Source organism: Scyliorhinus canicula, chromosome 11 (genome assembly GCF_902713615.1).
Source record: "Scyliorhinus canicula chromosome 11, sScyCan1.1, whole genome shotgun sequence".
In the NCBI taxonomy this organism is placed as follows: Eukaryota; Metazoa; Chordata; class Chondrichthyes; order Carcharhiniformes; family Scyliorhinidae; genus Scyliorhinus; species Scyliorhinus canicula.
In genome coordinates, this window is record NC_052156.1 from 23,578,091 (window position 1) to 23,594,144 (window position 16,054).

Consider the following 16,054-nt stretch of genomic DNA (forward strand, 5'->3'; position numbering starts at 1 on the left):
CAGCACGTGTTGTAAGTCTGTGCTGGGCTGGATGAGTTGGTGTTACACTCAGAGGCAGCATCCAGAATGAGCGGGAACCGTGGTGCCCTCTGCCTTTATAGTGTGTGTATTCTAACTGGTGATTGGCTGCGGTGTTTGTACATGTTGATTGGTCCCTGTGTGTGTCTGCACCATGATATACTGGTAAATATTATGACACAGAGTTTACAAGACATTAGGTTAAAACCATGGATGATAAATTACATAAACTGGAGTCCTATATCAGTGCTTTGTATATTCTTAATACATTTTAGTTATTGCTGTTGAATACTAAATACACTAATCACCATCTAACCGACTGAGACTTGGGGCCTGTTCCTGGCTCCGCTGCATGTTCATCTGATGCTTCTTTCTCTGCCACTGAGCAAGGGTTTCTAGTTTCCCTTGTCTGATGTGATGTGTTGGGTATGCTGTGTTTGCGAGGACTGCATTTACTATAGAGAGAGACAGGCTTCCAACACTTGAAGAAATGCAACTCTATTTTATTGAACTCTTAACTATTAAACATACTTTAACTGTGGGTTGACACTATGCTGACTTGACTGGAGACCTGAGGCTAACCAGACTATCTTACTACCACATGGTGGATGTTCTAGTTGTTGCTCACAGGCTCTGACTGTCTCAGAGGCTGCATCCCAAGAGAGCGGGAAAACTAGTGCCCTCTGGCTTTATAGTGGCCGTGTCCTGTCTGGTGATTGGCTGCTGTGTTCTGTGTGTTCATTGGTCATCCTGTGTGTTAATCAATGTCTGTCTGTGCACCATCATATACTTGTGTGTGTATATTATGACAGTATGGTCTGAATGTGCTCAACATTCGTCACCATTTTAGTTATACACGCACACATATGACTGATTAGTATAGTAAGGTCAGTGATAATACCTGAAATGATGTAAACATTTATCCCTTTCTAATTAGGTTTCTGTCGATGCCCTTTATTTAAAAACAAGTAAATGTGATCAGGATTTGGGTCTTTTGTCACTTTAATATATGTTTGCTTGTTAACTGGTACAATTTGGAATTGCATGATGCAGTGCAACCAATTGCTAGTGATAGTACAACTGGAAAAACAAACTGTTCTAGCAAAAACGCACGTTATAGATAATGCCATGGTGTCATAGTGCTTGATTGTTGCATATAATATTCAGTTTTGAGGACAAGTGTTTGATAAGGGTGATGAGCAGTGGTATTTTCAATGCTAGTGTCACGGACCTCAATTTTCATGCTGTACTGTTACTGAATTCAATTAAAAGGAGCAAAAAGAAGTACTCTTAAATAGGTAATATTTGAAAACTTAAAGGCATTGCAGATTTATCTGCTGGTCAGCTCATGTGAAATTTCTCAGTGTGCTGGAGAGTTGAATGCTGACTTTGTAAGATGTAGCACTGAAGAACACACTTTCAACTTTGAATACTTGCTCCACCCAGACCAGACCAGTAGGTGACCCAATGGACTCTCGAGCTTTATTAATTCCTGTTAATGATGTCTGGTAGAACAAGCTCTGGTATCCATCCAATTTTTATGAATTCACGGTTGCTGCTGGAAAATCTGAGGCAGGAACAACACCGAGATGGTGGGGGGAGACTTGCATTTGCTGGCCACCTGTTTTTTTCATTAAAAAAAAAGATGACTGACAGTTGAAAATGTGACGGGTGATCCTGTGCGTCCGTTTGTCAGGGTGAATTAACTTTCTGGCAGGATGCATACTATTTAACAGGCAGAAGCATACTATTTAAATATGGGAATTCTCTTCGTATTACCATAGTAAGACTCTAGTTGCAGTTTTCGAGGGGAAGTAGGCATGGCACATGGTTTTCCACTTCAAGAGGGCCAACTAGCTGTCCTCAAATGACACCTGGAGACTTTCCCCAAAAACCAAGCTTTGTTTTTGTGGAGGAGTAGTAATACTCTTCCAGCTCGCAAAAAACTTTCTTACCGGTGACCATTCTTGCCCACATCTGTTTCCCCATCTAAAAGGACTTCATTGCTGGCGTATTGTGAATTATTTTGTTCCTCAAAAGGGCAGTAAGTTGTCAGACTAACAACGGCTGTGGTTGGAATGAGCACCAATACGCACTGTCAAAATTGTGTTCATTTGGCACCCAAAACACATGTCTTTCCCAGGAATATGGGAAGAAAGGAAGGTTGGAATAGGAGAGAATGAACGTGCTCTCAGCCCAGTGGCCAGAAAAGCATTGTCGTGAAGAAAGACTTGGAAAGGAACAAAGAAAATGGTGTTTTGCTAATTTAAATACGTTTTGAAAAGTGACAAAAGTAACATTGATAAGAATTTAAGGGAAAAAATATTAAACAAATAGAACATAGAATATACAGTGCAGAAGGAGGCCATTTGGCCCATTGAGTCTGCACCGACCCACTTAAGCCCATCCTATCCCCGTAACCCAACAACCCCTCCGATGGGCAATTTAGCATAGCCAATCCACCTAACCTGCACATCTTTGGACTGTGGGAGGAAACCGGAGCACCCGGACATGGGGAGAATGTGCAGACTTCGCACAGACGATAACCCAGCAGGGAATTGAACAAGGGACCCTGGTGCTGTGAAGCCCCAGTGCTATCCACTTGTGATACCGTGCTGCCACTTGTGGTACCTGTACTGATATTTAATCATAAAGGACTCACACCGTTACAGCATTTTAAAAATGTAGTGTAGAAACCCAAAGCACTTCATCTGATCGGGAAGTGGGAGGTGGATAGGTTGGTTGAAGGGACAGTCAAAAATGAAAGCTTTTTGGAAAAGTTGCAGCTGGATAAATGGGGTTAGGAAGGTTTTAGAGAGATGAGAAAGTTGCAGCTGGATAGATGGGAATAGGAATGTTTTGGAGAGATGGGAAAGTTGCAGCTGGATAGATGGGAATAGGAAGGTTTTGGAGAGATGGGAAAATTGCAGCTGGATAGATGGGATTAGGAAGGTTGTGGAGAGATGGGAAAGTTGCAGCTGGATAGATGGGATTAGGAAGGTTTTGGAGAGATGGGAAAGTTGCAGCTGGATAGATGGGATCCAGAAGGTTTTGGAGAGATGGGAAAGTTGCAGCTGGATAGATGGGATTAGGAAGGTTTTGGAGAGATGGGAAAGTTGCAGCTGGATAGATGGGATCCAGAAGGTTTTGGAGAGATGGGAAAGTTGCAGCTGGATAGATGGGATTAGAAAGGTTTTGGAGAGATGAGATGAATGGAGGCTGTGCCTCTGGTGTTGTAGGAAAGGGTAGGCCGAGTTATGGGGTGAATGGACAGCAGGCTCGAGTTGGCAGAGCAACGAATGTGTACTGGGATTTAATAAAAAGGCTGGAGGAAGTTAGAAGGGTGCTGCAACTGATCTAAAATGACAGGTCATTTTATCCAGTTTTACTTCCATTAGGTACAGAATCGGAGTGTTTGTGATCTTTTTACTGTTACTAGTGGATCTACAGTGGCTGTTGCCCTGGAATGTGAAGTTAATTCTGGTATTTGGCTGAACACATAGCCTGTTCCTTTTCAAGCACTTCCTGTTGCCATCCAGGTTAATATAGCTGCTTGTTAAATTTTCAGGTCAACTCAAGGTCTGTAAATTTCTTAGAAAAGCTAAATAATGCAGATGCTGTAAACTACTTGAACGTTTTAGACTCTAGGTAGAAAGGGCCCATTTAATTTTTTTTGTCGTTTATATTGAATGATAAACTGCGACATTTGAAATGAGACATGTGCCCTAATTACCTTCTGTTAAAGCTGCTAATCTACAGAGGAAGTTCTACGTAGTAATCTGTTTTGAAGATTTATCATCACTACTGTGCTATTATAGATTATCTTTGACCTTCACCTTTACATGAAGTTTTTCTAGTTTATTTGTAGTTTAAATGTGTGGAATTTGTCCATGCAAATTGCATCAATCTGCACATCAGCTCTTTCAAGTTGTCCATACATTCACATTCTGACATTAAGTTCCAGTTTCTACTGCTTTTTGAGAGTCACCCTTCACCCTTTTCCCTCGTTTCTAGTTAACATAAAATAGCTTCAGCAACAATCGTGAATTCATCACATGGGTCTCATAAAGATCATGCATTTAATGGTGTATTCCATGCATCAATGCAGTGGAGTTCCACCCTACCCCCCCCCCCCCCCCCCCCCCCCCCCCACAACATCCCATTTTAAAATCAATGCTGTTTCTAGTTTTATGTATTGCAGAAGGACAAAGAGCAGATTTCATCGATCAATCAGACTCACAAACTACTGTGGACATAAAATGATTTTTACTGACAGCAGTGAATAGAGGTGACTACCATTTAGGAAGCAATTTATTTTTCAATTATCCTATATGTGGTTTTGGATGAATTATGTTTATTTTTGTAATTGAAAAATTTGTAGTTAATCAAGGCATACTTGATTATGAATTCAGTGACTGCAGTTAGTACCAACATCCAAAAACACGATTGACACGATGAAATGGTAAAGTTGCCCCGTGGAAAATGGTAAAGTTGCCCAGTAGGCAGCTCAATGCGAAGTGATGGATGAGAAGATTGCTCATGGCCCACATCTTGACAGTGCAGTGATAAGTTGCTTGCATTGTGGGATTGGCAGCTCTGCTGCACGTTGCCTTATAACCAACATGTTCGTGTGAGGTGTTGCTTCGCTTGTTGCCCTGGCTAAAATTGGGAATTAAACCAGTGATTTATTGCAACTATAGTCCATGTCAGACTGCTCTGTGGCACAGTTTTGTTTTCCAAGTTATTCTTTTTTAAAAAATTTAGAGTGCCCAATTATTTTTTCCAATTAGGGGACAATTTAGTGTGGCCAATCCACCAATTCTGCACACTTTTGGTTTGTGGGGGTAAACCCCACGCAGACACAGGGAGAATGTGCAAACTCCATACGGACAGTTTAGGTGGATTGGCCATGCACAATTGCCCCTTAGTGTCTAAAGATTAGGTTGGGATCGGGCGGGGGAGTAGGCTTAGGTAGGTTATTCTTTTAAAAGGGTCAGTGGAGACCCGATGGCTGAATGACCTCCTTCTGCACTGCAGGGTTTCTATGATTCTTTGGCATTTGGCCTGTAGCCTATTTTGTGGCATGAACAGATATTAGATATTAAAGTTTTTCAGTCTAACATTGTACTAGCACGATTTGTGACTTGTTCATTTTATGTATTTATGAGATAATTACATGTTTTAGAAGTTGAAATAAGAATATTGAATGTTGTAATATCTGATGTACTGTAATAATAAACTAGGAAAATGGGCTGAGATTCATTTTGATTGTAATACAAATGGTTGGTGGGCTGGGGGCTGGATGAAGTCACCCAAAACCTTGTAAAATAACTGGGATCAATATATTAATCCCAATAAACATATTTTACAAAAACATCAGTGTGAACTGTGAAGTTAGTTTCTAAAACTGCTGATTAACTCTGGCAATGATCAGACAGTGACCCTTTTCCTGTATTTTCACAGTAACTTCATTGCAGTGTTAATGTAAGCCTACTTGTAACAATAAAAAAGATTATTATTATTAAATTGATCATCCATCTGGTCATCCATGAATAGTTCAGCTGTGAAGCCTCGTGTTGAATAATGTAAGTGCTCATTACAAATAATCTTTGAATTTAAAAAGGGCGGCACGTGGCGCAGTGATTAGCACTGGGACTACACCGCTGAGGACCCGCGTTTGAATCTTGGCCCTGGGTCACTCTGTGTGGAGTAGCACATTCTCCCCGTGTCTGCGTGGGTTTCACCCCCACAACCCAAAGATGTCCAGGTAAGGTGGACTGGACACGCTAAATTGTCCCATAATTTGAAAAAAAATAATTGGGTAATCTAAATTTTAAAAAATAAATAAATCTTTGAATTGAAAAGACTGTTGCACTAAAGTCGGTCCTTACAAAACTCATGTTTACAAAAAAGTGCACTTAATTTATATCCTTAACCGTAATTGATTAGAAATCAGGTATCCTGCATTTTTGAGTCTTTTACCCATTGTATCGCTCAAAAGATTTGCGATATGTAGTCAAATTTCATGGTGTATTGTGATTTTTAACAATTATATATAATGCTATAAATTTGAGATGGTGAGGCTAACATATGGATAAGCTAACAGGTAATGTTTGACAATACTGCCACCCAGTGGTACATCCTAATATGTGCAAAATGTTACTTCAGTGAGTCTACTGTGTAATCCATCCCAATGCATAACCAGACCCAAAGGGTTCTATCTAAAAAGTGTAAAACCTGGAGATCTACAGCACCTGGCCTGTAGCCCTGGTTAATCATCATAAAACATTCATGCAGAGAGTTATATTAAAAACTCATTTATTTTCATTTTCTTGTGAAGAATTTGATGTCTGGTATAAACATGATATAAAGCAGGCCTTGCTTTTTTGGAAAAATTAAGCATTGACGATTCAGGCCTGTATAGTGTGATCTCAATAGCCATTAACCATCCAGTTCTCAGTGCTTTCATTGCTGGATAAAATCCACATTATGATATTTATATTTCTTCAATATATATGGTTTTCATTGACTGCTCCTTAAACAGACTAGCCCACTCATGTTAAGTAAACATTCCGGTTTTTGAAACAGAATTCAAAACCAGATTGAGTAAAAGGACGTTATAATAGACAATTGTTAGTAGGATAGAGACAAACTGCAAAATGTTAATAGTCTGAAATAAAAACAGGAATTACGTAGCGGGGCCCATCAGCATTTGAGAGCAAAAATGGTCAATTCGTATTTCTGGTAGAGCTTCATCACAACTGTTCTACTGGAAGGTCTTGAATCAAAAAGTAACTCATGAATTTTGTCTTTTAATTTCTGCCAGACCTGCTGAGCATTTCCACCATTTTCTGTCTTTATTTATGACTCTCCTCCTAATGCATGTTTTAACAAAATGACAATTCAATTGTTGTTTGCATATGTTCCATATTTCAAAGTGTCAAAGAAATGAAGTATACAATGTCCTCCTTATACATCTACTCGTAAAAAGATAAGTATTACAACTTTTTATATATATATAAACAATGTTATCTTTGCCTATTAGTACAAAATGAAAAAATAAATTTTCAGTCTTTCTGGAGTCACCTGACTATTGGAAAAATGCACTGAAAATGCAATTCAGTGGGTGAGTTCCACATGTTCCTCGATGACCCGTGCAGCGTGCCCACACATCGATTCAAAAAGTAATCAGACAAGTCCAGCGATTCTTTTTTTTAATGACTATTGTACAGCCCGTCCCTCAGTTGGAGCGTACCCTTTTGTTCCTGTGGTTTTTTTTGTTTCCATAGCATCGTCACACTGCACTAAAATAGTACGGTATGAACGATAGTAAAAAGCAGTGAGGCTTGGCTTCTCAGTTTTGTAGAATATTTTGCGTGTCTGAGTAATATACATATTCATCATTGTCCTGTATTTAAACACAAATTTTTAAAAATCAGTAAATCTTTACATTGAGGTGTCCTATTGTTGTTCAGTGCAATAAGTTAATTATATTAACAATGATTGGAGTAGACATTCTCAATGTTGCTGAAAAGAGACATGTTGAAGATTTTCGTCTTGCACTGATCAGGCCACTTTGTAACAATACCGTTATAAGGGGTAAACAACATGCATGAGAAGAATGTTTGGGATGTTCGGGCAGCACGGTAGCACAAGTGGATAGCACTGTTCACAGCGCCAGGGTCCCAGGTTCGTTTCCCCGCTGGGTCACTGTCAGTGTGGAGTCTGCACGTTCTCCCTGTGTCTGCGTGGGTTTCCTCCGGGTGCTCCGGTTTCCTCCCACAGTCCAAAGACGTGCAGGTTAGGTGGCTTGGCCATGATAAATTGCCCTTAGTGACCCAAAAGGTTAGGAGGGATTATTGGGTTCCGGGGATAGCGTGCGGGTGAGGGCTTAAGTGGGTCGGTGCAGACTCGATGGGCCAAATGGCCTCCTTCTGCTCTGTATGTTCTATGTTAGCCTACAAAGACTGGCGGATCGTATCAAAAAGCATTTCCCAGCCTGTGTTTGCAACGGGCAATACCTTGCCAAGTCCATGCATGCAAAACCCAAAACACATTGTCCAGCATTAGATGTGATTAGATTGGACAACATTTGCTAAATAATCTTCAGTGTGCTAAGAATTATGTTGGCAATCAATTTAAGAGTGTCAGTTGGACTCGCAATGTGGCATATTTGCATGTATCGGAAGCTACATATTAATATACAGGGCCTTGTTCTTAAGATGCGCAAAAAGTGTGCCCGTTTCTGCTAAATACAATAAGTGACCGCCATCTGCCGGTTCATTCTCCGGTCCATGCCTTGACCAATCAGTGTTAAACTGCCTGAGTTTAAATTTCAAATAGTGCTTGGCAGTTAACTGTCAGGCACATGGTGCATTCTCCATGGTAATGCCTCTGCCAATCAGAGTCTACTTGTTGGTCATGTCTCTTCTTTCAGCAATACTCGAGTCCTAAACTACCAAATGACTATTCTCAATGTTAATGTAAAAAGTACAAATGCAGATGTTGAGTGAATCGGGTGGAGAATCAGGCTTGCAGACAAAATTGAGGTCCGCACCAGGCACCGATTCAGGCACCATGATGGTCCCTCGCTGGTGGCAATAACGAGGATTGTGCTCCGCACACTGGCATTTGCATGCCGTTAAATGTGATGAATGGGTTGGAAGCAATATGTTCTGTCCTTCCGCGATGCTCCGTTCCTTTCAGGTAGATTTCTCATGGGCGTAAATTACTACAAGTATTTAATTTTATTGCGGCGTTGCGAGATGGAGTGTTTCACTCAATGCCTCAAAGTGATATGTCTGTCTTTGTCATTTCATCACGAGAGCCAATTGTGATAGCTTTCATTGGGAAGTGCTGTGAAAAGACACGATCTTTGATGCTGAGCTTAGACACCACAGTACAAGATGGGCCAAATGGCCTCCTCCTGTGCTGTGCTGAAACCATGCCGCAAGGAGAAATACTGGCAAATCTTTGGCTACAGGCTGCTTGTTCATTCTCTCATGTGGGTGATATGTGAATGATATGAAAGGAAGAAATTGGGTGTAATGTCAATGAAATGTTGACGACGAAGTTGTGGACACTCTGGGCTGGATTCTCTATTCCCCAAAGCCAAAATCGCGTTTGATGACGGGGCGGAGATTCCGTTGTCGCGCACAAAATCGGGACCGGCACTGGTTTTGCAATTCTTTGCATCCCCAAACGCTGCGCTGAGTATCCACCGCCTCAGGCCCGTCCCGCGATTCTCCGTCCCCGACCGGCCGAATTCCCGACGCCGTGGTTATAACATGGTCCTGCTGTTCGGGACTCTTGGGTGGTGGCTGCAGACTCAGTCTAAGTTGGCAGAGGCTATAAAAGGACCATGGGGATGAATGGGACGAATCGGGGGCGGGGGGGGGGGGGGGGGGGGGGGGGGCGGTGGATGATGGGGCATTGGTTGGCATTCAGCATATGGGGGAACCACTGGGGTTGGGTGGCGGGGCATGGGTTGGCATGGGACATGGACAGTGAGTGCGGGATCTGACATTTGAGGGCTTAATATTCAACCACAAAACTGGGACAAAGTTCCAGAGCACCAACGCGGGCCATTTAGCCAGTTCACCTCGGCAACAGCCCACCTGTGGCTGCCTCCGAACTCTTTCCAGGGTAGATAGATTAGATAGAGAAATACAGCACAGAACAGGCCCTTCGGCCCACGATGTTGCGCCGAACTTTTGTCCTAGGTTAATCATAGAATTTTGGACAATTTTTCATGGCCATGGTGTAGGGTAGCGGGCCCGACAACCTCCCACACCTCCTTTAACCCCACCAAAATAAAAATATGAGAATTCAGGGCACTTCTCCTGGCGAGCCAGGGAATCCCCCAACTCTACACACCAACCTGGGACCAAAGATCCAGGTTGGTAACTTTTTCTCTCATTGGCTGAATATTTCCAGCATTTTCTGTCTTTATTTCAGATTTCTGGAATATCTTGCTCTTGACAGGAATAGCAGTTGAGGACCAAGAAAATTGTTTAACTACTGAGCCCTCAAATGTGTGAGAGCCCCTCTCATGTCTCGGATAAAGATCAGCAGCAATCTATCAAAATTGCTATATTTTAAACCTGCTTATGGTAACACTCCAAACCGCTTCCTTTTCCCTGGTTCTTATTTCTTGATCACTCATCATAGATTGAACCACTTTGCTATATTACATCAGGTAGCAGGAAGGCCATGATGTTTTTATTAAGCCATTAGAGCAAAATGAGAGTCTTGGGAATGTGGTATAAAATGCCTTGTTTTTAAGGTGATTTACAATAAAGGAAATTATTATTAAAGTAGTTTTTCCTCAAATTATTTTTATTTGCTCCCAAAGAAACAATTTTCTTTTAACTTCCATCGAAGATACTATGCAGCATGTTCTGAAAACCCTTCTGTTTACCTTGTGAATATTTAATTGCTGCTTACCTCAAATGGCTCGGTGGTGTTATCTGTAACTGTACCATAAGCGCCGTATACTGGATTTGGCACTGAAACCAAAGCGGGATTGTCCTCTGGCCTGAGGCCGATACCATCGTCGTCATTGGCCTAATAACAAATACAAATTAAAATGTGTTCCTTTTTTTTTATCTTAAATTCACTTGGCTGTACACTTAATTCCAACTGCCTCAGCCCTTTCTTTTGGTCAGTTGGGTACACGACTCATGGACATCGTGTTTCTGTCTCCAAATCAAGTTGCTTGGATGTCTATGCATTGTCCGGTAAGGAGCACACAATGTTCTCTCAGTAGGGGCACATCAGATCTATCCAAATTTAAACAGCTTAGCTACAAATTGACAGGGCCTAGACCTGGGGCTTCAGGAGTTTGAATCTTGGAATTCTGTAGCTTACTAGTACAAAACACGAGTATTTTATTTCCTCCATTTCAGATTTTGACTCACTTTTTAAGGCAATTAGTCCCATAGCACTCAGTAAGGAGGAATTTGATGGAACATAAATGAAGCTCTGCTATGCTGCAAGCAATATTCTAAATTTCAACAAAGATTGCACCAGTGAGAAATAGTGCCCGCTCCAAAATTACACAAAACGTGAGTTGGAATTTTAGGCTTTGATGGGACTGGGCACCAATTGGCTAATTTTGGAGAAAATCACTACCAGGTGACTGTTTCCCATACAGTGCAGACTTCTGACCCCCAATTGACCCTTATGTCAGCATCCTGAAGCCAATGAAGAAAATTAAGCTTCAGGTTTTTGAGTATTCTTGCATGTTATTCCAGACCAGTGCTACTGTAATTCCATTAGCATGGGCTCAGGCTAAGAGTAAATGCCAGAACGTGATCAGGTTATAATTTAATTTAGCATACCTTGAAGTATTGAAATTGGAAAACCTCATTCCTGCGTCGGAGACAAAAACTCAGCCCAACTATGGCAGCAATCAAACATCCCAATCCCAGACACAATGTTGCACCAAGGACACCATGGGATGACTTTGCAGTAGCTATAACCTGAAACACAAAGAGTTTTGCTAATTAGAAAGACTTTTCACATTTGTAAAAGTTATAACAAAACAATAATACATTTGTAGGAGAAAGTTCTTCTAACATTATACAAAGATTTAATGATCAAACTATATCAAATGCATATCCTTAAGAGATATTTAGAGACACTAATGAAAACTTTCCTAAATTGATTAAGTTATTAATTTGGGAACAAGAGTAAACATCTAAATATGAAATCAGAATACAAGTGATTATCTTCTCATCCAGGAATCCCTACTTGAATTTATAGCATTTTATGGTTTGCACAATCTCTCAGAACATGTATGCTTGATGTGAGGGAACAGGTGGGTGACTGAAGACATCTTATTGGTCTTCACTATTGCTGGTCCATGGTGAGTCAATAGTTCGTGTGGAACTGGGATCTGAATGGAACCCCTGACTTTTCACTCCTTCCCTTCTATTATTTGGCATCTTGTCTCTGTTGGTATTACATACAATTGTCTCAGCTCAGTCAGTTCATCATCTGGAAGAGGCCCAAGTGTAAGCTGCTCGGTTTGAAAGCAGGAACTGTCAATCTGTGGCCCAGTTCACTAACAATATTGTTGGCCACTAAGGCTGGGTTCTCCGGTTCCCCAGCCTCGTGTTTCTTGGTGGCGTGTCGTGGGCTGGTGTGGGGATTCTATATTCCCGCTGCTTGTCAATGGGAAGCCCCCCCCACTGCCGGTAAACCTATGGGCAGGGGTGTGCTGCTCGTGGGAAAAATGAATTGCAACAGCCAGAGAATTCAAGCCAGTGTTTCTGTTATATGTGAAATGGATTTACGTTTGTCTGTCTATTAATCCTTTTAAATTGTGGGATGGATTGCAGTGTTGAGCTTTGTGAAATGGGACGTTTTTCCAAATTGTCTTCTCAAGTATCATTATCAATACTCCCAGATAATGTGTAGCAGCGGTTTGGTGAAACATTCAATCCCCTGCAATATGCATTAATTCTTAACCCGAAAGGGTTTCTTCTCAATAATGAGGTATTTCCATTGACAACAGTAGCTACAAAATTGATCTTGGGAACGGATCCTGAACTATGACTATTCTTGTGTTGTTGCCTCACACCCACTAGGAAGTGGATTGGGAATGTGCTCCCCACATTGTGGGAGAAACAGGGAAGGGAAGCTTTCCACTGTTATCAGTCTGTCTGGTTTTAATTCTGAATCCTAGAGGTGGAAGATGTATCTAAACCAATCATCATTTGAAAGTTTCAAATACTGAAGGAAGCTGATGGGGTCTACAATTTCTGTGATACACTTACCGGAAGAGGAGTTGTTAAAGGTCCCTCTATGACATGGATAATTCCATTGCTGGCCAATATATCCCATTTCAAAATGTGCCTGCCATTTACAAGCTTTGAGTTCTGTCATTATGAAAGTAGAGTTAGTTCCACAACAAATTTGATTCCAGTTCAAACTACAGCCAATAAATTGGCACTATTACTATGACCACTATTTCCATTTGTGGGGAAAAAAGTAAAATACTGACCGGTTTTAAAACTACAAAAGCAAAATACTGCAGATGCTGAAAATCTGAACCGAAAATGAAAATGCTGGAAATACTCAGGAAGTCTGGAGAAAGAAACTGAGTTGATGTTTGATATACGAGTGCCACCGAAGTCAATGGATTATTGGTTGGCTTGTAACTGCCTGTGTAGAGCCTAGCCAACAGTTCTTTAACTTTGTTTCTCTCTTTGCATATACTACCTCAGTTGCAGAGTATTTCCAAAATGTTGCTTTAAAGTGAGCTGGGTTGGATTCTCCATTGCCCGCTGGTGGTAGCAGAGTTCTGGATGCGGCAGAGAATCCAGTGCCGGGGAGAAAATGGGATTAACCCCCCCCTCCCACCCCTGGTGATAGCAATGGGATTTGCACCCTGCACCAGTGGGAGGATGCAAATGGGGTATTTTGACCTATTTGCATCCTATTAACAGGCTGGAAACTGGATTCTCCACACCTCTGTGATTCCCCAGCCCTCTGGGCCAGGATTAACACGGGCGTGGATCGGTACAAGTATTTTCCAGCGTGGCCCTGATGCTGTGAACCTCGTGGTGGGCCAAGCGGTTAAGTATTTACGGTAGGTGCTCCCATGGTCCATCGGAGAGCCACTCCCCCACACACAATGCAAATTCCTGCCTTTCCCAGCCCCCCACTAGAGACCCACACCAAAAAAAACCCCATCACAGACCCCCCCCACCAGAAAATAACTAAAATGGTTATAAACATTTTGGATTTAAGTGCTTTCACTTTCTCTTTTTCTCAGCAGAAAGCACTTAACTGCTTTTGGTGTGGCCATGAGCTGCCAATCATAATTAGATGTTTATAAACATTATGGTTAGTTTCACGGCAGGCTATTTGAGATCCACTGAAGGGAAAAAAAATCTAGACATCTGGCTGTCTGGAAGCTGTCAATTACAGGCTACGAATAGCTATGTCTCTTTGAAGTGAATAGAAGCCTCACAAAGAATAGAAGCCTTACATATCAAAGGATCTGAGGACATTTAAAGCCTTGTAATGTGGTTTCCACTTTCTATGAAGTTACAGCTGCGGCTTTCCCGACATCAGTCTGAGTCAGCAGGGTCAGGTGAGTGAAAAGGCACAGTTTCTGCCTGACTGTTCTTTAGCTTCCAGCCAGGACTGTGATTGGGTTGGGGGGGAGGGGAAGTTCTCTGCTGTGGGGGGGGGGGGGGGGGGTGTCCCTCTTAAGGGGGGCTCCTGTTAAGGGGGATTCTCTAACATGGAGGAATTCCCTGCTATGGGGGGTTCCCGTTATGGGATGGTTCTCTATTATGAGGGGGTTCTCTGTAATGGGGAATTCTCTGCTATGGGGTGGGTTCTGGTTATGGGGGGGGGGTCCCTGTGAAGGGAGAGATTCTAATGAGGGTCTCTGGTCAGGCCACCCTCCTGCATGTGTTCAGTGTGAGGGGGGACCCTTCAGGGGGGTTGGGCGTGGTTGGCGGGTGAAGCATTCCAGGTTAGAAGTCGCCCTGAGGCCTTTCTCGAGATTCAATGGCCTCATCGTTCCACCAAGGTGGGCATGACGAGGTTGGTAAATCGTGCCCAACATGTACAAAAAGAAACAGACTCTGGTCATTGTCAATGATGTTATTGCACTGCAAGACAGCTTCACTTTCTTTTCAATACAATTCATTATCATCAGTCTAAAGGCACCAAATGAAATGACAGAACTTAGGAACCCAATCTTGCCATAAAAAAATTATTTCTATTTTAAAATGCTTAGATTTAAGCACAAAGGCTAACAATAAATGAATATTTATGTGGGAACATGCTTAATTCCTACACTTTTTTCCTCTTTAATCATTATGGTACACACTGGCTAGTCAAATATCTGTTTCTTTATGTTTTCTGTTAGTGAAACAATTATTGTCCTGTTAGACACAAGACCATAAGGCATAGGAGCAGAATTAGGTGATTCGGCCCATCGAATCTGCTCTGCCATTCAATCGTGGCTGATATATTTCTCATCCCCATTCACCCTGCCTTCTCCCCATGACCCCTGATCCCCTCTGGACCCTTTCCAAGGCCAGCACATCCTTCCTTAGATATGGGGCCCAAAACAGCTCACAATACTCCAAATGGGGTCTGACCAGAGCCTTATACAGCCTCAGAAGTAACTCCCTGGTCTTGTATTCTAGCCCTCTCGACATGAATGCTAACATTGCATTTGCCTTTCTAACTGCTGGCTGAACCTGCACATTAGCCCTAAGAGAATCTTGAACGAGGACTCCTAAGTCCCTTTGTGCTTCTGATTTCCGAAGCTTTTTCCCCATTTAGAAAATAGTCTATGCCTCCATTCGTCCTACCAAAGTGCACAACCTGACACTTTTCCACACTGTATTCCATCTGCCACTTCTTTGCTAACTCTGCTCACCTGTCCTAATCCTTCTGCAGCCCCCTGCTTCCTAAATACTACCTGTCCCTCTACATTCTTTGTTCATCCAAGTAATATTTGAGGATTGAATGGTCTCATTCAACAAAGTAGTCTCGATCTTTGATCCATGTTTCATTCAGCACTTGTATTCTGCCAATTCAGTATTTATTCAGATACAGAATAGTAAGCATCAGGGCTTCGTGCATGTTCTTGTAGACAAGACGTTTGCTTGAAATTCATCTTCAGCAGAGAAATTATGTCATGTGAACCAGCTTAATGCTTCCAGACGGACACATTGAACGTTCATAAAATGATGTAAATAAATTGAAAATATCTCAATAAATTAGTGTCTGTGCTGTGACAAATACTTGTCCACACACTGAATAGCTTCCTGGGGTCTGGGAATTTTCCTATGGACTTGTATTTAAACAAATCAGAACGAGGGATCTATAGACACTTTAGTTTGAATTCAGTTATAAGTAAGAAGCTAGAAATGCTTATTAGAGATAGATTTGTACCCCCTGAAACAGAAAAGATTATTTGGAAACTCAACTTTAACCTCTGGGAAAGATGGTCCCGTAATCACCTTTGTTAAACTTTTGACGATGGCATAACGTTGGTGGA

General features: G+C 41.9%; 1 protein-coding gene across 1 annotated transcript in view; it reads right to left on the reverse strand.

Moving 5' to 3' along the window:
* Positions 1-6,319: 6,319 nt before the first annotated feature.
* Positions 6,320-16,054, reverse strand: part of stab1 (stabilin 1) — a 324,671-nt gene continuing 314,936 nt past the window's right edge. Inside the window, exons 66-69 of the mRNA XM_038812582.1 lie at positions 12,801-12,902; positions 11,361-11,501; positions 10,465-10,584; positions 6,320-7,426 (exon numbers count right to left, since the gene is read on the reverse strand). Of these exons, the coding sequence (XP_038668510.1) occupies positions 7,373-7,426; positions 10,465-10,584; positions 11,361-11,501; positions 12,801-12,902 (417 nt within the window). The 3' untranslated portion in view covers positions 6,320-7,372. The remainder of the gene's footprint in view (positions 7,427-10,464; positions 10,585-11,360; positions 11,502-12,800; positions 12,903-16,054) is intronic.